General features: G+C 48.9%; 1 protein-coding gene across 3 annotated transcripts in view; it reads left to right on the top strand.

Annotated features, from left to right (window-relative positions):
* Nucleotides 1-21339, top strand: part of inaD (inactivation no afterpotential D) — a 2962486-nt gene that overhangs the window by 2653245 nt on the left and 287902 nt on the right. For all 3 annotated transcript variants that reach the window (XM_043429353.1, XM_043429354.1, XM_043429355.1), the window contains one exon: nt 4305-4462. In XM_043429353.1, the coding sequence (XP_043285288.1) occupies nt 4305-4462 (158 nt within the window). The remainder of the gene's footprint in view (nt 1-4304; nt 4463-21339) is intronic.

Raw genomic sequence — 21339 nt, 5'->3', positions numbered from 1 at the left:
TAACTTACTGAAAACAGCAGAAATCACTAGCTATACAGCAAAACCACGATTTGTTCTAATCATAAAATTCCCTTTAATCGAAAGTTCAATTTTGACAGTCAACAAAGTCTACCCACTACCTACGAAAATCAATGAAAATCAGTTCCAATTCATAGAAACTACATCTAAAATAATAATCGTAGACAACTACAAAAGAATGTATATAACAATGTCTGAAGAAGATTTAAACAAAGCCAGAAAAGTTGACAATATTTATTATTACAAACCTAAACAATCACTACAAACAATAAACGGCAATACGCCATGCGAAATAGCGATTTATTTAGGAAATAATCCCGAAAAACGATCATGTAATCAACGAATTGTAAAACTAGAGAAAACATTAATAATCGCACTAGAAAAAGAAGGTAGATGGCTATTCGTAGCCCCAAAACCCGAAAGCTCAAGAATAGATTGTAAAAATAAATCTACGACACACGAAATAATCCACAATACAGGATTACTGGCTTTGGACGGAGAATGTTCCGCCACATCAATAAATTTCCAATTGTTATCTTTAAACGAACTACGACAACACGAATTTATAACATCTATACCACTATATAATCTAACAAATGGGAATGGAATGGTAAACGCTAATCACCCAATTTTCAATTACAGTGTACCATCAAAAATAATTACTAATCCACTGGAAACGAATAAATTAGGCGAACGAATCGAAATTCTTAAGCAAAAACTAGAAGAAGAACCGAATATTTGGGCACATCCTTATCACATAATTGGAAATTACTCTCTAAGTGCCATTAGCATGACTCTGATCATTATAATAATTATCATTTTAACAATTTTTAAGGCAAAACATTGCCAAAGAATTCGATTAATACAAGAAACTAATGATATCGAACTAGCCCCGACTTTCTAGCAAGACCAAAAATCATAGAAGAACTTGCATCTAGATCTACTGATGATAAAAATTACGTCCTTGATAACTCGTCCCTTCGCGACGGTCTTCGCGGACACAACAACGGGCTTCGAATAAACACTTACGAGTTCAGGACGAAATTTAGTTTGACAATCGAAAATAGCGAAAAAAATGAATATGTTATAAAAAAGCAAAGTGATTACATTTGCTTGTATTATACAATTACGTTTGACAAAACTGAAACTTTCAACGTTGAAAAGTCGTTGTGAAAAATCATGTCAACATCGGATAATGTATTTAGTGTTTAAAATGGCGTCCTCCTTTAATGAATCAAGTTGAAAAAGACGCTTCAAAGTTCGGCACAAAGGTTTGTCGTTATAGTCGATTAAGAAAAACATTACCAAAGTTATCGCCTTTCGCGCAACCCTCGAAAACTATCGTTTTTCACGATCGGCTATAAGAAGAACCGGGGTGCTTCAATTTATTACCGATTCATGCAGGTTTAATGCAAAAACAACTTGATTCATTAAAGAAGATGCGCTATTATAGATTTAAATTTATTATTACTTTAAAATTGTAAAAATAAATGTTATGATGTGCTCCCCTCTCCCCGCCCTTCCGCCCCTCCACCAACGTCTCCAAACCTTTCCTCATATTCCAATCGTAACCAAGAATCCGATACCAATTTAGGCTGGGTATCGATACCCGGAGCAGCTCCGGTTCGACTGAGCATCGATACTCGTCTAGGCGGTTATCGACACCCGCAGGAGTCGACCAATGATAGGTAACGATACCCCTTTTTAAGAGTATTGACGGTAAGGTGACGATACCCATTTTTAAGGGTTGAATTTCGTCCACCGTTACGGTATCGCGATCAGTCAGGGGAGCTGACGGGGGAGGGGGGAAAAACTCAAATCTTAACTTTTCTAGAAACTCGAGATCTTATGTAGTTCGCAAGATTCAATCAATAGATAAAAAGTGGGAGAATTGCAAATGACTTCAAAAAATTTCATCCCTCCTCGCGCCCTCCGAGAAAATGTCTCCGCAGATTAGAAAAAATGTGTAATACCTGACACATAAATCTGTCACTGAGCGGGTGCATCTTTATAAAGATTTCCAGTTCAATGTTAAATTTCGTATACTTTTCATCCCATAGACAAAACATTCTTTTAAGCATACAACTTTCAAGTCAGAAGTCGGCGGAAGGGTAGGTGTACTTTCAAAGAAGTGTCATCGAAACTTGCGCCTTCTCAGGAATAAAAAAATATATAGCACCGGACACATAAATCTTTCATTAAGAGTTTGTAACGTGCAAAACAAATCCCAATATCCTTCGTCACAGACTCCAATAATTGAGAACAATTGTTTTTCTCAAAAAGGAGTCACGGATTTCAATAATTGGGAGTACTTGTTTTTCTCAAGTGACTTTTCTCAAAAGAAAATTCTGTTTAATCTGATAATCGCAAGAAACATAAGTCTGTCATTCGAAGGGACATCGTTTGTAATAAGTTTTTTTTCCTGGAAATATCCTTTGTCTATGCAATGCCGTAATGACGACCGCTACATCCCCACTCCCCCTCCACGCGCCCTGAGAACCTTCCTCATCCACACACCATACAAAATATGTAACAAAGGACATATAAATTTGTCATTAGTGTGACATGCAAACATCTTTAGTCACGGAGTCCGATAATTGAGATCATTTTGGAAAGTGCACTTTCAAAAGAAAATTCCGTCCGGTGCAATCTGATATACCGGAAACATAAATCGGTAGCAAAAAAACTTTTGTCCTAAATTTTTTGTCTCTTCAAAGTGCCGCTGCACCTCCGCTGTCCGAGAACCTTCCCCCTCCACATACCATGCAGCCTCGCAACGGTCCCCGCGCTCCCCCGTCCCCGCTCCCCCCTCAGATCACAGAGTTAGAACTGGTATAGCCTTACTACTTATGTATCACTCTCTCTCTCTCTCTCTCTCTCTCTCTCTCTCTCTCTCTCTCTCTCTCTCTTGCTCCTTCAATACTTCCAAACGCCTACACTGTGTATTAGGTATTTCTATCTCTACCAACGTATATCTCTATAACGTCGCGCGTTTGATTATCATTAAACGCAAGACTTGACGACGATTCTTCTCAACTTTAAAATATTTCTTTATTAAAACTGCTAGAACGTTCTTGATTCGGTCAGTATGCGATGGAACTAAAGTGCTGAGATGCACTGAAAACCCCGTCACAACGATCGCTTTTGAGCTCTCGTCGCCGTGGCGAGGATTTTTGTACATCAGTTCCGTTTGATTCTTAACCAACACTCGGTCGTCCCTCGGGATAACTCCGTAATCCAGCTAACTTGCGGCGGGGTAGTAAATCCTGGTAAAATTATACAGGTGAACCGCACAGAGGACCACAAGTTTGGGTTCCGTCAACAAACGCGTAGTGGGCAACACATTGCCCCTTGCCTCACGGACGTTCTGTTATCGAGTCTTGCAACTTACTTTTTGTTATTCTTTTTAAAATCAATTAATTCTGTATATGTGTGTGAATCGCGCGTTGATTAGAGGCGCGGTTATTGTGTGCGGAGCAGAACGGGAGAATGTTCCCGTTCGTGTCAGAGTAAGTTGGCGTAAACGTTAAGCCGGTGTTGTTTTCATTTTCAAAATCGTACCTTGACTCATTCAAATTGTAAACCTTTTTTATCTTTTCTTTTCGCATACTTTTCACATATATTTCTGTTCTCGTCGAACTCCTCTATTTTCCATATCTTATCAATAAATCTAATTTCCCGGTTAATAATTATTTGAGCGACCCAATCTCCTGCTTGGGCGCCCATACGGGACCATATAGGCACTCCTTCATTATTTCTTAAATTATTTTGATTACTTAATCATTTCAATATTGCAATATTTCGGTTATTCCATTAATTATCCAATTATTTCAATTTAATTTAAACCAAACAAAATATCCATTAAAATATTTTACATTTGAAAAATCCTACTCTTTGAGTAGGTTAGTGGCAGCGAAAACTAAATAAATTTCTCAATTACGTTCGTTCCGTCTGGACGTTACATCTCTCTCTGAATAATCGTTCGCCTCGCCCAATCACGCAAGCCCATGGCAATGAGCGTGAGAGAGAACGAAAATGTACATGCGCATGCGCATTCACATTTTTCGTAGCACTTCCGTTACACACTTCCGTAACAAGGTTTTCAACAGTTTACCGCCCAAGCCCAGCGCGCCTATAGAAGTTTTACTTCAAAAGTCATGATACGAAATTTGGAATCGATTTGGGTAAAAACCCTGACTGAATTTTAACCAAAATACTGCATTAAGTTGCCACTAAAGGCTCCGAATACCAATAATTTGTAATCGCTGATATTTTTTTCTTTGCAGTTCCCTCCAAAGAACCAGAAAAACCGAAAGAGCCGGAGCCTCCACAAGATCCCAAGGATTGCAAAATAGTCGTTGGACGGGACACAACTATCGAATTTAAAAAGGAACCTGATCAAGCTATCGGTTTTACTATTGTCGGTGGTTCGAACACCGTATTGGTAATTCATAATGAATATTTATATCGCAAAGGTTATTTGTGTCCAATACAATTTCTTTCGGTTAGGAAACAATTCCTGAAGAATATTTATACATGAGTTTGAGCTTTGAACCAACCGAACGAGGTAAATGTACGCTGTCCACTGTAGAGTGATTCAAGGATTCAATAGGCTCCCACTTTACGTGCTTATAATGTGGGTGTATGCCAAACAAATCCCAAAAGTTGGGAACCCACTCATGTACCTTAAAGTTTACACTCTTTCACGATCGGGCGAGTAGCCCAGTGGCGAACGAGCTAGACTCCCGCCCCGACGACATCAGGTCCTTCTTTTCTTTGAATGAGTTTACTATTTTTATCCTGACGTACTGCACCCGTGCGTTTATAAAATTTTTTATGAGCATTCGTTGTGATGACAATTTTCTGATATTTCTCCAAGTCATTTGGAGTTATATATTTGAGTTCGGGCTCTTTTTTAAACAGCAGTTCCACCAAGCCAATACTTTTGGGATACTTTTCATCTCCAACAACTATATGATCGAGTTCGAAATGAATTGGTGAATCACCAATCATTAATCTGTTTTGAGCGAGATTTCGTACTCCATACAAGCCATCTAATCTTGTTTTGTTACTACTACGCAGTAGACCCAAATATTCACGTATCAAATTATCAACATCTTCAGATGATTCCAAATTATCGTCATCATCATCATTATCATTATTTTTAGTTACGGGTACATCGACATTCTCATCAGTAATTGCATCATGCTAAATATCGTCTTTGAAAGAAATATCTTGCTGCATGCTATTTTCTCCGAAATTTGGAGACTCCTCCATCTCCTCCTCCTCCTTCTTAACATTCACACTGTGACGTGACATTTCTGCCCCGCCACTCGTACGGACGTTGTCGACCAGTGGACCGGGTTTACGGCCCTTTTGACGCCCCTCGACTCGTCGGGCGATGTTCGGACTGAGACTCAGCACCACGTAGCTCTTAAGTTTAGCTTAGAATGCGCCTATATTACCGACCGAGCGTTAATTACCTTCTGTGACTACCTTTTACCTCTGAGTGCAGGGTGGAGAGAGAATTTTAGTTTGTCTGTTTTTGAGTAATAATGACGTTGCGTTTTGACAGTGGAGTTCGATATTGGAACGAGTTGGTGTTGTCGCTACCACAGGGGCCTAACAATTGAAACTTGTCGGCTGTCTCTCCGGCTGCTCGAGCCGATCTCGCTCGCAAGAACCCATCCTCCCACACCGTCTACGAGCACCGAAAAACAATCTCGACCTGCGGGCGGTTGAAATAACACGCTGGCATTGGCCATTTCATGAACGCCGCCCGTGTATTTCCCGCCGTAGCAACCCCGAGTTGCACCGCCCGCACTACCGTAGATTCGGGTGTCAAAGTCCGCGTGAACCGGCGCCTCGTCAGGTGGGATCTGGGGGAGTTTTCCGGAGGTGAGGTGCTGTTTTGCCTGGTGGTTATTTTGTGGGCCCACCACGCATTCTAGACGTCAGGAATCGTGAGGGAGGCCTCCCCTCAGCCTTCCGGAGCTGCCCGCCGGATCCCCAAGAGGAAAGACACCCGGATCACGGTCATCTTGTAGGGAGGAGTGTTTCGAGTGAGCGGGAAAGGTGAGAGCAGCGGAGGGGTCAGTATTTGATCCGATCATGCAACAAACGTAGCAGCAATTTTGGCATTGACGCACTCCCCGTTTGAAAATCCCGCGCGACAGCGCGAACCCCGAGTTCACGCTCGGGTTCGCGCCTAACGCGTGAGCGCTGCAGTACCTGGGCCTCGTGGTGGGGACAACGCCGAATCGCGAGGACCGCTCGCACGCACCAATTAGTCTTTCTCCGAGCACCGTTACGACGAGTCAACAGCCGAGCCTTCCCCAAAGTCGAGTTTTCATGGTCCTGGTGCGGCGAGCGTGTTCCTCGGTAAGTCCACGTCTCTTTCTCCATCGAGTTCGCTAGTTAAGTCGAGTCCTTTTTCGAGTTTCGGAATCTAGTTCCGGTTTTTGTAGAGTATTTTTGCTTTGGCCGTTGTAGTCGGGCACGGGGCCGAAGTATCGAGCGAGATTGTGGCCGATACTTCCCGTGTTCATTCTTTAGTACGGCAGTTTTGCGTGGCTCGACTTGCCTATCGAACTCACAGTCCACTTGGTCTTCGCGTTAATTAATTAAAGTCTTGTTCATTCAAATATTTCGAAAATATCGAGTTCAAGTCTGATGTAAGGTAGTATTAAGCGCTGGAACTTTCCACGCAGTTACGTTGTTCTCTCTCTCTCTCTCCCTGCACGCGCTGAGGCTCTCGCCGGCCTGTTCGTTCGCGCCTTTGTTTTCGTTCCGTCTCTCTTGCTCGCGTGGTCGCGCGTCGTTTATACGGCAGTACCTGTTATCTTTTGCGTTGAATGTTTCTCGATTCTTTCTTTTGCCTGAGCCTTCACGCTACGATGTCTACTGCGTGTCGTATTTTGATCACTTTCCGATATATTTTTGCGAGCGGCGGTACGCCCTAAATTTCAATCCGTTTCATACCGTCCCAACGTTAATTTTTCTGTTACTTTATTTTCTAACCCCCTCTCGATCGACCGGGTGCCGCTACCTTTTGCCTTGCATTACCTGCGACACCGTTCGTTCTGACGTGGGTTATCTTTTGCCTATTGCCTCCAGCCCCGCTTGTCGGGTTACTGGCTACCTGTTACCTGCCATGTCAGAGCATCGGTTGTCGTCTATCTACGGCACTTGTGAGATCGCGGGGCGAATCGCTAATCGTTTTCACCCGGCGGGTTCGCGCCCGCCGTACGCGAATTTCCATCGTCGCGGCGCAAGACCTAACCGTTGTACGCTCGGACTCGGTAGCGACTTACTTCCCCCCCGGTTTTGTTTTATATCGCATCCACTCTATTTCTAATATATCTCTCGCTGTATTCTGATCTTTCGAATAAATTGTGACACCTTTTCTGAATTACTTGATTTGTGTCGGCTATATTTTTTTGTTGCGTTACGAATTGTTACTCTCTCCCAAGGATCCCCCCCTCTACCTTTTGTACCTCAGCTGAGCTGAGTAGCCGGACCGTCCTCGGTCACTTGTTTCCCTCGTGCTCTCTACATTCTAATTTTGCCTGACGTTACCATCGCGAGATCCGACGAAATTCAAGTCGATTCATTCGGCGGTACTTTGTACCTGGCGCCCAGTCCGTTCTCGCAGCCGGAGGGTAGCGCGAGGCGAGGTGAGTGAGCCGGGAAGGGACGAATCGTACCTCCCCGGGAAAAATTCGTTACAAATGGCGCCCAACGTGGGGCCCGAAAGTAACAATTTATTAGAGTTTCGCGAATTGTAATGTCGACTTTCGATTTCCGCTATAACCTTTTTCGTTGTGATTTATTTTTTTCAACGGCTACGCCGAGGATTCGCGTCCATCCGCGTCGAGAAATTTCGATTGACCCTGTCGTGTATTTGTACTGTTTTTTTTTTTGAGCGAAAGAGAGACCTCGACGTGCTTGGAGAGATTGAGAGATTTATAGAGTATTTTTCTTTCTAGCTATTGTGAGTATTTCATAGATTATTGTGCTTAGCGGACACTCCCGAGAACAGAGGCATGGTTGGTAGAAGGTGCCCGAATAACTTTGTTTTTTTCTTTTACCTCTCGTGTGACTACGAGAGATTTTGCTGTTGAAATATTCGTACACCCTGTGTCGGGCCATGATATTGCCCGTAATAATCACTTCTCCGTTTGTTTACATTTTTTTTTCTCTCTACTGCTTATCGCTTGTGCTTCCGACCACTCTGTCATGCCGCTTAGACTAAGCTATATTTGCGTCTCCGGTTCCCTAACTATAAGAAATTACTTCGAATTCTTGTGCCTGTTTCGATATCTTGTGTCTTTTCCCTAATCCTTTGTGTCATCGGCGGACCGTGTTGCGTGGCCGAGCGGCGCGAAGTCATGTTGTCCCGTACGATTGCCTCGCGCAAGAGGGCATAAGACCAACGGGTCGAACTCAAACCACGTTGGCAGTTAGCCCCAACATAAACAATTCTCGCGACCGAGGTTGGCTGTGAGCCCCGAACATGTAAACAGAGTCTCTACTGTTCGTACAGAAGACTCGAAATCACTCACGCGTGAGCCATCAACGTTACCGGGAAGATTATTTCGACATTCGTTCGCCTTCCGCGAAGCGCTAATCCGTTGTTTACTTTGACTCGAGCGGTTTCTCGAAAACAATTTTTTTTTCGGGAGTCGAGCGTTCGGCAAGTCCCCTCCTCCTACCACCCCGGAAGGGGGAGAGCGGGCGCTCGCCAGTTGACTCGTCCGGCACAGCCATTCTTCGAGTACTCGCGTTAGCGAACGGTTCATCTTTCGACTCACCACCATCGTTAATTCGGCTACTCACATCATCGTCAGTTTTTCGCATTATTAATTCCTATTTACGTTCGGTACCCAGTTCGCAATACCCTAGTACCAATTTCGCGGACGTGCTACGCCGCGAGGCAAACATCGTTCAGCCATTCCCTGGTACTAAAACTGCGTTGAGCTCGAGTACGCGTCGGCTAGTACGGCATTATTTTTTTTGGGGTACTTCTTCCATTTTTGACGAACCTGAACATTACGTGAAATTCTTTGACGTAATCAGGCGTCTTTATTTTTTTTTTCTCTCCGACGAGTTCGATTCCTTACCTTTTACCTGGCGGGGTTGAATTCTTACCTATTACCTTTCGAATTTGGAGTCATTCAAATTTGGACTACCTTCGGATTCAAACTCTCGCTTACTCTCTTCGGAATCGAATTCTTTCCCAGTACCTATCTGACTAATTCGAATCATTACCTATTACCTTCGGACTCGAGTTCTTACCTACCAAATCGGACTCGAGGCCGTGCTTACCGGGTTCGAATTTTTCAGTCCTATCTTGGCGTTTATTCTTTTCTTTCTTTCGTTTACTCCCCGCTTCCTGATTACCTGGTGAATTTGAATTCGTACCTATTCTCTGGAATTCAAATTCCCTCCCTCTCTGACGTTTACATTTTTTTTGTGGGTAATAATTTTGGGTCCCGTGCGCGGCGCTGCCCGAGCTCTCGTAGTTAACCATTCGGAAGTTTTTTTTTGGGGAACGGCCCCGGAATAATTCGGCAGTCGACTCATTCGCCGAAATTCGTCACTCGGACCGCGTGCACCCTATAACGTCTCGAACTTATACCCGGTTGGTTTCGTGCGTGCGTGGCCCCTATTTCCCGTGACTACACGCCCCGGCGGCCCCGCGTACATTTTCTTCAGTGGCGCTACACGTCGCGGATCGCAATATCTTTTGTCTTAATTGCCGGGATGCCGCAAGAAAACCGTAACGGCTCCCAGAAATCCGGCGAAGACCCACCGCGTACGTCCTCCCCTCCGCCAGCGGGCGCCGAGGGTGGAGAGAATTTGACGTTCGGCACCGACCCGCGGATATGAAGAAGACGGATTGAGTGCATCGTACCCGTGGTCCGGCGACTCGACCAGAGTCACGGAAAGCCTTAAAGGCCCGATTACATCGGCAACGAGAGTGAACGGCGGCCAGCCCGAACCGCAGTTGGGGCCGGAGCGATCCAGCCACCAAGAGATCTGGACTCGGTTGATCCACGCGGGAACCAACCTAGGCCCAGGCCCGCTAAATCACCAGCCGTGGATGGGACTCCCCGCGAGCACTCCTCCCACGCATACCGGCGCACGGCCACGTACCCAAACGTCGGTGGGTGCGAACCATCCGTCCGGGAGCCATCTTAGCGGCGATCCACGCTTTCGAACCGGCGAACACTCCCTCGGCGGACGAGCGCCTCCACATTATACCGCCCCCACCACCGGCGAACCAAGGTCAGTATACGAGTCACCTCCTCGGCATAATTCAGAGTACACCCATGCCCGCGCGCCCGTCTCCGCTGCTTCCGTATTGCACCTGATGAAGAAGTGGAACATTTCGTTCGCGGGACGGCGAGGCGAGGACGTAGACACGTTTCTAACACGTATCTCGGTAGGCCGCGCACTAGTGCCTGTCGGCGACACCGAACTAATTCGTTGTATTCCCTTTTTCCTAACCGGTGTCGCCCTACAGTGGTTTCGTAACGATAGCGACCGTTGGAGCACGTGGGCGGAATTCGCGTCCGCCTGTCGCGTACGATTCGGAGACCCCGATTATCAATACGCCCTGCGAGAGGAGATCATGCGTCGAACGCAAGGTCTAGACGAGCCCGTTGCCGATTTTCTCACCTGTCTCCGGGGACTGTTTAATCGCCTCCAGCCTCCCTGGAGCGAATCGGAGCACATCCAATACGCGCACCGAAATCTAATCCCCAGACTACACATCGCTATCCACCGAGACGACATCTTTGACTTTGATTCGTTCGAACACATCGCCGTGAGGATTGAGAAGAGCTTCGCTGTCTCTCGCACGTACCGCGCCCCACCCGCTCCAAACCAATCTCTTTGCCCAGAATTAGCCTACCGGGGAACGAAAAACCAGTCTAACGGCCCCTCGCGAAAGCTATTCGCCGCGGTAGAGACCTGGCCGGAGGTAGAGGACGAAGACGCCCCTTCCCTCGCGGTAGAATATCGGTCGGACGATCCCGACAACACCCCGACCTCGGAGAGGGTCAACGCCGTACAGAAGACCGCGAAGAAACCTTCACAACGACGCAGGGAACCCCCTAAAGCGACCGGGTCACCGTCGCCGAAACCGAGCGCGACCGCAGAGCCCCTCCACTCGCTAAACCCGTTCCTGGACCCCCCTCCGTCCAACGAGGGAAACGCCGCGACTAACCCACGACCGGCGAACTGTTGGAATTGCGGGAAACCAGGCCACCGCTTTAATTCGTGTGGAGAGCCCCGAGCCGTATTTTGCTATCGCTGCGGACGCCGGGGTCAGAAATCGAACGAGTGTCCGTGTTCGGGAAACCGTTGAGGGCGGGTCCTCTGAAAGCGCGAAAGGTACCCGCCGTTACCGCTGACATACCTTCTGCCTTGTCGTCTTCGAACGACGAATTACCACGCGAAATACCTTCTGCCTTGTCGTCTTCGAACGACGAATTACCGCGCGAAATACCTTCTGCCTTGTCGTCTTCGAACGACGAATTACCGCGCGAATTACCTTCTGCCTCCCCGCGGTTGAATGACGAGCTACCCCGAACGCCCCTCAAACGGACGCCGCGTGACGGCGAAACCATCTGGTGCGGAACCGTCCAGACGGGGGAAAGTCCGACTGCCTTCTTTGTAACTTTCACCATCCAAGGGCATCCGATACGAGCATTATTCGATTCCGGCTCCAGCCGTACCTTTTTCGGCCCCCTCGCGATCCAGTGGGTCGACAACCTGGGAATCTCAAGAGAACGCTGCCGCCCGCGAGGCGTCGAAATGGCCGGCGGACAGAAAGCCATCGCGAGTGAAGTCGTGAGCCCCACTATTTACCTAAACGGCAGTCCCTTTCGGTTGACTGCGTACCTGTTACCTGTATTAGTATTACCTTGTATCTTGGGGTTGGACTTCATGCGCGCCGCCCATTGGGTTGTCGATTTCGCAAGCGGGAAATGGTTTAGTTGGTTCGAACCGCGTCGCGTCCACTCTTTCGAGGTCCAAATGAGCCAGGCCACGGTCAATTATCTTTGCTGCGGGCTAAGAGTCTTAACACCCGACCAGGACGCCACCTTGAAGGCGCTAGTTAATCGAGAAATACCGCGACCCCCCGAAAAACCCGGTTGCACCTCCCTGACGGAACACCACATCGACGTGGGCGGACACGCCGCGATCAAGCAACGTTATTACGCCGTCTCGCCGGCTATCGAGAAAGCCATTCACGACGCGGTCCGAGAAATGCTGGCAGACGAGATAATAGAACCATCTAGCAGCGATTGGTCCAGCCCGATCGTCATGGTCAAAAAGCCTAACGGTAAATTACGATTCTGTCTCGATTTCCGGAAAGTCAACGAGGTAACGAAGAAAGACGCGTATCCCATCCCCTTGATGAATAGTATTTTGGACCGATTACGTCAAACGAATTATATCACCACCCTCGACCTCAGTCAGGCGTATTTCCAGATCCCATTAGCGGAGAAAAGTCGGGAGATCACCGCCTTTACGGTCCCCGGAATGGGCCTGTTCCAGTTCCGCCGTATGCCGTTCGGTCTGACCAACGCGCCCGCGACCTTTCAACGGTTGCTCGATCGGCTTATCGGTCCCGAAATGCAACCCCACGTCTACGTCTACCTCGACGACATAATAATCGTAACCGCGACGTTCGAAGAACACCTGGGATGGTTACAGCGCGTGTTGGCGAAAATCCGTAATGCCGGGCTAACCATAAACGCGGACAAGAGCGAATTTTGCCGGTCGGAGGTGAGATATCTCGGGTTCCTAGTCAACCGCGACGGGTTACAGATCGACCCCGAGAAGGTCGCGCCGGTCGTGAATTACCCCGCGCCGCACAACATCAAACAACTCCGTCGTTTTCTCGGTATGGCGTCGTGGTACCGCCGTTTCATTCCCTCGTTCGCGACTTTAGCCAACCCGCTCACCTCCTTGTTGAAAAAGACGTCAGCTTGGTCCTGGGAAGCCCCTCAACGAGAAGCGTTCAAAGAAATTCGCGCACGGTTGTCCACCTCTCCGACCCTGAGTTGCCCCGACTTCAACTTACCTTTTGTCTTACAAACCGACGCCAGTAGCGTGGGTTTAGGAGCCGTTCTAACTCAGACCGTGGACGACGTAGAACACGTGATCGCGTACGCGAGTCGCGCTCTCATAGCCGCCGAGAGGAATTACACAACCACCGAGCAGGAGTGCCTCGCCGTCATTTGGGCGGTGCGAAAATTCCGATGCTACCTGGAAGGTTACCACTTTACCGTGATAACCGACCACTCGAGCTTACGGTGGCTGCATAATTTAAAAAACCCCTCCGGGCGTCTTGGACGCTGGGCTTTGGAACTCCAGGAATATAATTATCAAATCATTCATCGGAAGGGTGCTCTGCACCATGTGCCCGATGCCCTTTCACGCATTCCGGAAGAGACCTGTGCCGCGCTTGGCCCTCCTCTCGAGAGTAAAGATCGGTGGTACAATCGAAAATTCCGTACCGTCCGCCGAGCGCCCGACCGCTACCCAGACTGGCGTTGTCAGGATGACCGCCTGTACCACCACCGGCCCCCTCGATTTCCAGCCCTCGAAGTTGGGGACCTAGAAGCCTGGAAACTCGTGCTACCGTTCGAACGCCGACGGCAGGCTCTATTCAATTCTCACGATGTCCCGCAGGCCGGACACTTAGGCGTGGAAAAAACCTTCCACCGCCTTAGTATCCAATATTACTGGCCCAATATGTTTCGCGACGTGGCCAAGTACGTGCGGAGATGCGCGGTTTGCCAGCGGTGTAAAATTGAACAAGCCGCCCCGGTTGGCCTCATGGGCAAACGCGACCTCGAGCAACCCTGGGACATAGTTGCCGGCGATGTTATGGGGCCTCTACCTCCCAGTAAAAGCGGGTTTGCCTACGTGCTCGTCCTCCAGGATCTGTTCACGAAGTGGATCGAAATCGTCCCTCTCCGCAAAGCGACCGGAAAGAAAATCGCGGAAGCCTTCGAGAACGAAATCGCGTGCCGCTGGGGCCATCCTCGCGTCTTCCTCACGGATAATGGTACCGAATTTGTCAATCGCGATATCAGGGCGCTAACGGAGCGGTTGGGGGTAAAACACCAGACGATCGCCCCGTACCACCCGCAATCCAACCCCGTCGAACGTGTCAACCGCGTCATAAAAACCATGATCACGTCCTACCTCGGCCCGGACCATCGTGAATGGGACGAACACCTACCCGCGCTGCGTTTCGCGTATAATACCGCCCACCACACGTCGATTCAGGTGACTCCCGCGTATGTGAACTACGGGCGGGAGCCGCAACCTCCGCGCTACCTTTTGCCTCCGGACGGCCAAGGACGGGTGCCCCACACCCCGCAGTCCTGGGCCGAACGTATGAAAAACGTGGAAGAGTTGCGGAGACTCGCGCGGATCGCGATCGACGAAGCCCAAGAGCGTCAGGCCCTATACTATAACCGGAAACACCGCGATCGCGATTATCGAGTCGAAGATCTAGTTCTTAAAAGACAGCACGTACTATCCTCCGCGACGCAACACATAGCCGCAAAACTTGCGACCAGGTTCCATGGCCCCTTCATCATTCGGAGGAAAGTATCTCCGGTGGTCATGGAGCTCGCGAACCTGGAAGGAACGTGGAGCGGAAAAGTCCACGTACAGGACCTCAAGCCTTACGTGGACTGACCTCCCACCCCTGGACACAACTCCCTATTCCCTGTTACCTTTACCGTTGCTTGTGGGTTTGACACCTAATCGGTGGGTTTTGGTTTATTTCTTGCATTTACAGCGATCCCTTGCTTTTGCCTTGCCCTACCTATTTGTTCTGCCTGGTACCTTCTACCTGAGTTTCGACGGACCCGAACCGTACCTGCTCCCTGACCCACCGCGGATACGCCGCGGTCCGAGCCTGGATTGACAGGACATGAGCCCCCGCCGTCCATCCCATCCCGGCTGTACCAGAGACGGATCGTCATCACCGTCCGAGGAAGATCACGGGTGCCCTACGGAATCGAGCCCCGTCCCCACAGTGGATTTGGGTAGCACCACCGAGGAGGAGCTATTGCGAGACTCCGACACGGAGCCATCGCCACCGTCGACCCCGAAAGCCCACCGCCGCCGGCCACGTCGGGCCTCGCCTCCCTGGTCTCCACGGGACCGATCACCCCGATCACCGCGTCGTAACCATCGGACCTCGCCCACGTCTCAACCCCGCAAGCAACCCATGGCCGCCCCCAGGCGCGGGACCTCACCATCCCACCGACAGTATTCCGACGCCATGAACTTGGTGGACGAGCTGATCCAGACCATGGAGGGGCAGGACTTCTTAGATATCGATGGCAACCCCATCTTCAACGCCATGCGGCCCTATTCCAACCTGTTGGCCGCATGCGATTATGTGAGACCGGGCTTCCTGGAGGCCCTAGCGAACTTGATGCGGGCACTCACACATCGGTCCACGGGGTTCTGTCCAATCTACGAGGGGCTCCGCCATCCCCGCTCGATGGGCTCGTCCGCAACAATAAAGGAGTTCCCGACCACGCGGGAAGCCACCACACAGACCTCGGGTCGCGCGACGAGTGACGCAGGGTCCCAAACCGAAATGGTGGATTCCCTCCGGGAAGCATTAGAGCACCTGGTGACCACTACGCTGAGGCCAACCGGAGAGCGAACGACCGTGGAGACGGTAGCGAGCCAACGAACCAGCTCCGCCCATCGCCCCAGCCCCCAGCCAGCGACGCCGCCAGAGTCCGCGGGACGCGCCAGCCCGTCGAACGCGTCTGGGCCAGCCGCCCGCCCCGCATCCCACAACCACGAAGAGGAGGACACCCCGGGGTCACTTTTTGGCCGGTGCTACAATTGTGGCAGCACCTCCCACCGCCGCCAAGCGTGCAACCAGCGAGCCCGAGTGTTCTGCTTCAAGTGCGGGAAGCGAAACGTCACCGTCCGGACCTGCCCGTCTCACGGCGCGCAGTACGAAGAAGAAAACCGACGCCGACGGCGGCAACACTGAACCCCGGCTTCACTCCCCGACCAAGGAACGCACAGGGCCTCCCTGTGCCCGCGAAAAATTGTCTTTTGGTTTTGGTTTTGGCTTTTCTCCCTTTTTTCTTTTCCCCGTTGCTCCCTTCTGTCTATTGCCTTCATTCGCTTTGTGCCTCCTGCCTGTAACATCGTACTCACGAGTGTGTTAGTGTATTAAACTTGACGGCGTTGGTAAAACCTAGTGTGTTAATTGTGTGGAACCCGTACTCCCCTCTGTCCTCGTCCCCGGGAGCCGTCCGCTATCGTTCCGGGCGAAGCGAATTTCGAGTTCGCTAAGCCCGGACGTCAGTAACTCTCGCTTCCGTCTTCAGAGCTCAGCCTGTCGGCTATAGTCTCGTTGTCGTTTTGAGTTTCTTTTATGTCGTTTCTGGACCAAATTGTGATGGAGATGGAGCACGCCTACGGCGTGGTGGACTGGTAAAATCTGGGCTCCGAGAAGGGCGAGCCGAGGAACTAGCTCTGTTGCAGATTCATCACACCAGACCAATTCGGAAGCAGGAAGACACGTTCGTGCGAGTGGGCCACCAGACGAGTCACCCGAAGGAAGCACGACCCCGCCAACCACCCATCGCCGACATCGCGGAGCGTCGCTCAGCACCAAGCCAAACAAATTCTGGGGTGGGGGTTTGTGACGTGACATTTCTGCCCCGCCACTCGTACGGACATTGTCGACCAGTGGACCGGGTTTACGGCCCTTTTGACGCCCCTCGACTCGTCGGGCGATGTTCGGACTGAGACTCAGCACCACGTAGCTCTTAAGTTTAGCTTAGAATGCGCCTATATTACCGACCGAGCGTTAATTACCTTCTGTGACTACCTTTTACCACTGAGTGCAGGGTGGAGAGAGAATTTTAGTTTGTCTGTTTTTGAGTAATAATGACGTTGCGTTTTGACAGTGGAGTTCGATATTGGAACGAGTTGGTGTTGTCGCTACCACAGGGGCCTAACAATTGAAACTTGTCGGCTGTCTCTCCGGCTGCTCGAGCCGATCTCGCTCGCAAGAACCCATCCTCCCACACCGTCTACGAGCACCGAAAAACAATCTCGACCTGCGGGCGGTTGAAATAACACGCTGGCATTGGCCATTTCATGAACGCCGCCCGTGTATTTCCCGCCGTAGCAACCCCGAGTTGCACCGCCCGCACTACCGTAGATTCGGGTGTCAAAGTCCGCGTGAACCGGCGCCTCGTCAGGTGGGATCTGGGGGAGTTTTCCGGAGGTGAGGTGCTGTTTTGCCTGGTGGTTATTTTGTGGGCCCACCACGCATCCTAGACGTCAGGAATCGTGAGGGAGGCCTCCCCTCAGCCTTCCGGAGCTGCCCGCCGGATCCCCAAGAGGAAAGACACCCGGATCACGGTCATCTTGTAGGGAGGAGTGTTTCGAGTGAGCGGGAAAGGTGAGAGCAGCGGAGGGGTCAGTATTTGATCCGATCATGCAACAAACGTAGCAGCAATTTTGGCATTGACGCACTCCCCGTTTGAAAATCCCGCGCGACAGCGCGAACCCCGAGTTCACGCTCGGGTTCGCGCCTAACGCGTGAGCGCTGCAGTACCTGGTCCTCGTGGTGGGGACAACGCCGAATCGCGAGGACCGCTCGCACGCACCAATTAGTCTTTCTCCGAGCACCGTTACGACGAGTCAACAGCCGAGCCTTCCCCAAAGTCGAGTTTTCATGGTCCTGGTGCGGCGAGCGTGTTCCTCGGTAAGTCCATGTCTCTTTCTCCATCGAGTTCGCTAGTTAAGTCGAGTCCTTTTTCGAGTTTCGGAATCTAGTTCCGGTTTTTGTAGAGTATTTTTGCTTTGGCCGTTGTAGTCGGGCACGGGGCCGAAGTATCGAGCGAGATTGTGGCCGATACTTCCCGTGTTCATTCTTTAGTACGGCAGTTTTGCGTGGCTCGACTTGCCTATCGAACTCACAGTCCACTTGGTCTTCGCGTTAATTAATTAAAGTCTTGTTCATTCAAATATTTCGAAAATATCGAGTTCAAGTCTGATGTAAGGTAGTATTAAGCGCTGGAACTTTCCACGCAGTTACGTTGTTCTCTCTCTCTCTCTCTCCCTGCACGCGCTGAGGCTCTCGCCGGCCTGTTCGTTCGCGCCTTTGTTTTCGTTCCGTCTCTCTTGCTCGCGTGGTCGCGCGTCGTTTATACGGCAGTACCTGTTATCTTTTGCGTTGAATGTTTCTCGATTCTTTCTTTTGCCTGAGCCTTCACGCTACGATGTCTACTGCGTGTCGTATTTTGATCACTTTCCGATATATTTTTGCGAGCGGCGTTACGCCCTAAATTTCAATCCGTTCTCACATCATCTCAATATTAATATTTCTATTACTTTATTCTCTAACCCCCTCTCGATCGACCGGGTGCCGCTACCTTTTGCCTCGAAGTACCTGCGACACCGTTCGTTCTGGCGTGGGTTATCTTTTGCCTACTACCTCCAGCCCCGCTTGTCGGGTTACTGGCTACCTGTTACCTGCCATGTCAGAGCATCGGTTGTCGTCTATCTACGGCACCTGTGAGATCGCGGGGCGAATCGGTAATCGTTTTCACCCGGCGGACTCGCGCCCGCCGTACGCGAATTTCCATCGTCGCGGCGCAAGACCTAACCGTTGTACGCTCGGACTCGTTAGCGACTTACTTCCCCCCCCGGTTTTGTTTTATATCGCATCCACTCTATTTCTAATATGTCTCTCGCTGTATTCTGATCTATTCATCGAGCTTTCGAATAAATTGTGAAACCTTTTCTGAATTACTTGATTTGTGTCGGCTATATTTTTTTGTTGCGTTATGAATTGTTACTCTCTCCCAAGGATCCCCCCCTCTACCTTTTGTACCTCAGCTGAGCTGAGTAGCCGGACCGTCCTCGGTCACTTGTTTCCCTCGTGCTCTCTATATTCTGATTTTGCCTGACGTTACCATCGCGAGATCCGACGAAATTCAAGTCGATTCATTCGGCGGTACTTTGTACCTGGCGCCCAGTCCGTTCTCGCAGCCGGAGAGTAGCACGAGGCGAGGTGAGTGAGCCGGGAAGGGACGAATCGTACCTCCCCGGGAAAAATTCGTTACAATCAAGAGACTCGGTAGAGTCTCGGGACAAGTACATTTGACAGCCCTGTCGTCCGCTGGCCCGAGGCTCTCGCCGAGACTATACTTTCTCTGAATAAAACGATTCGCGGTGGTGGGGGTAAAATTGGCATGTGATTTTCTTTAATTGCGAAGCCTATGAGTTATGTACGACTTTGAAAATTGAACTTTCAGCTAATTAAGAAATTCTCTTTCGATTGCGCCCAAAATCAATACGATCGGTGGCGTAATTGCTGAGAAAAAACTTTGCACGGGCTCAAGATTATGCAAAAGTTACTAACACATCTATGGATTTACTGTGTCTGTACAGAACACCATCAAAGGCCTCTTGATGCCAGCTATAACCCATTTCTATGGAAGCTCGGGTCCCGGGATCCCGGCTACAGAAATAATGAGTTGTGATTGGTCAGGACACTTGCTGTACCGTTCCAGCGGAATACAGTTTATGAATATATATACAAGACCATCAGTCAGCCGTCAGTTATTGATGTTATAACAAACGGATTTTCGACATTACGAAGTGCGGGGTGACAAAAAAATATTTTTCATCTAATAAAGTGTTAAATATGTATTTATTTTATTAAAAATAGTGGTATGTGGTGTCATACAGTATTACGAAAACCAGACATATAGTGACTTTGACGTGATCAAGAGACGCGGTAGCGGCTCGACGCCAAGTATTAAAAGGAAAATCAGCAGCGCGTAAAGAAAAAGCCAGCGCGAGCCCTGCCGCACTCTTATATACGCGAATATGCCGATTTTTGACGTCACACAGTTTTCAAACGGCGCTTGCAGACAAACCATATTATTGAAAAATCTAAAAATTGGTGAGAATTTTTTTTCGATTTTTCCCTTTCCATTGGTCTTTGTTGGAAGTAAATCCATTCAGCCATTCCCGAGATATGTCTCTTTAAAGAATTGAGACCGAACGCTTTACGATAAATTTCATTTCTTAGAGACAGAGAGGCGTAAGTTGAGCATGTTTACGTTCGGACTTACGGCCTTTGCAGGCCTGGTATACATTTCTCGGCTCTCCTGTCACACAGTACGCTGAACGCGGCTACCCCCTCTCTTGCGCGTCGCCGAGCGAGAGAGACAGAGAATGTGCGGACAGCGGGGGCAATACCAGCTCCTGGCTTACGCATAACTCGTATTATTATATAATATATATTTTATTTATTAATAAATAATAAATATATTATAATAAATATTTTATTATAATTAATGTATAATACAATATATTATTATATTATACAATATATAATATAATATAATAATAGTATAATACAATGAAAAAATATAATAATAAAAATAAAATTAAATAATAAATAATAAAAATAAAAAAATATAAAATCCTGGTCGACGCCGCTGGATTTTTCGAGTATGTCTAGGTCGACGACCCTATAGTATTTTATGTCCGGATATATTCCTCCATGGCTTTCGTCGTCTAGGTATGTTTTTTCATGGTTTTCGAGGTCTGGGTCGACGGCTCCTTAGTTTTCGATGTCCAGGTATGTTTCTCCATGGTTTTCGTGGTCTAAGTATGTTTCTTCATGGTTTTCGCGGTTGAGGTCGATGGCTCCACAGTTTTCGATGTCTAAGGTATGTTTCTCCATGGTTTTCGTGGTCTAGGATAATTTCTCCATGGGTTTCGATGTCTAGGTATATTCCTCCATGGTTTCTGATGTCCAGGTGTATTTCTCCATAGTTTCGGATATCCAGGTATATTTCTCCATAGTTTTTAACGCCTAGGTATATTCCTCCATGGTTTTGAATGTCCACGTGAATTTCTCCATATTTCTTGATATCTAGATATATTCCTCCATGGTTTTCGTGGACTAGGCATGTTTCTTCATGGTTTTCGCGGTCGAGGGCGACGGCTCCACAGTTTTCGATGTCCGAGTATGTTTCTCCATGGTTTTCGTGGTCTAGGATTATTCCTCCATGGTTTTCAATGTCTAGTCATGTTTCTTCATGGTTTTCGTGGTCCAGGTATATTCCTCCGTGGTTTTCGTGGTCCAGGTATATTCCTCCGTAGTTTTCGATGTATTGTAACGGTACGCTTTTATGACGTCACCCGCTACGCGTGTTTTCGAGCTACTAAAATTTAGGAGCAGGCATGAAATGAACGAAAGAGTGAAAATTTGTG

This window comes from Venturia canescens, chromosome 9, assembly GCF_019457755.1.
Source record: "Venturia canescens isolate UGA chromosome 9, ASM1945775v1, whole genome shotgun sequence".
Taxonomy (NCBI): Eukaryota; Metazoa; Arthropoda; class Insecta; order Hymenoptera; family Ichneumonidae; genus Venturia; species Venturia canescens.
The sequence above is the reverse complement of the archived record's forward strand: the minus strand, read 5'-3'. Positions and strand labels throughout refer to the sequence as shown.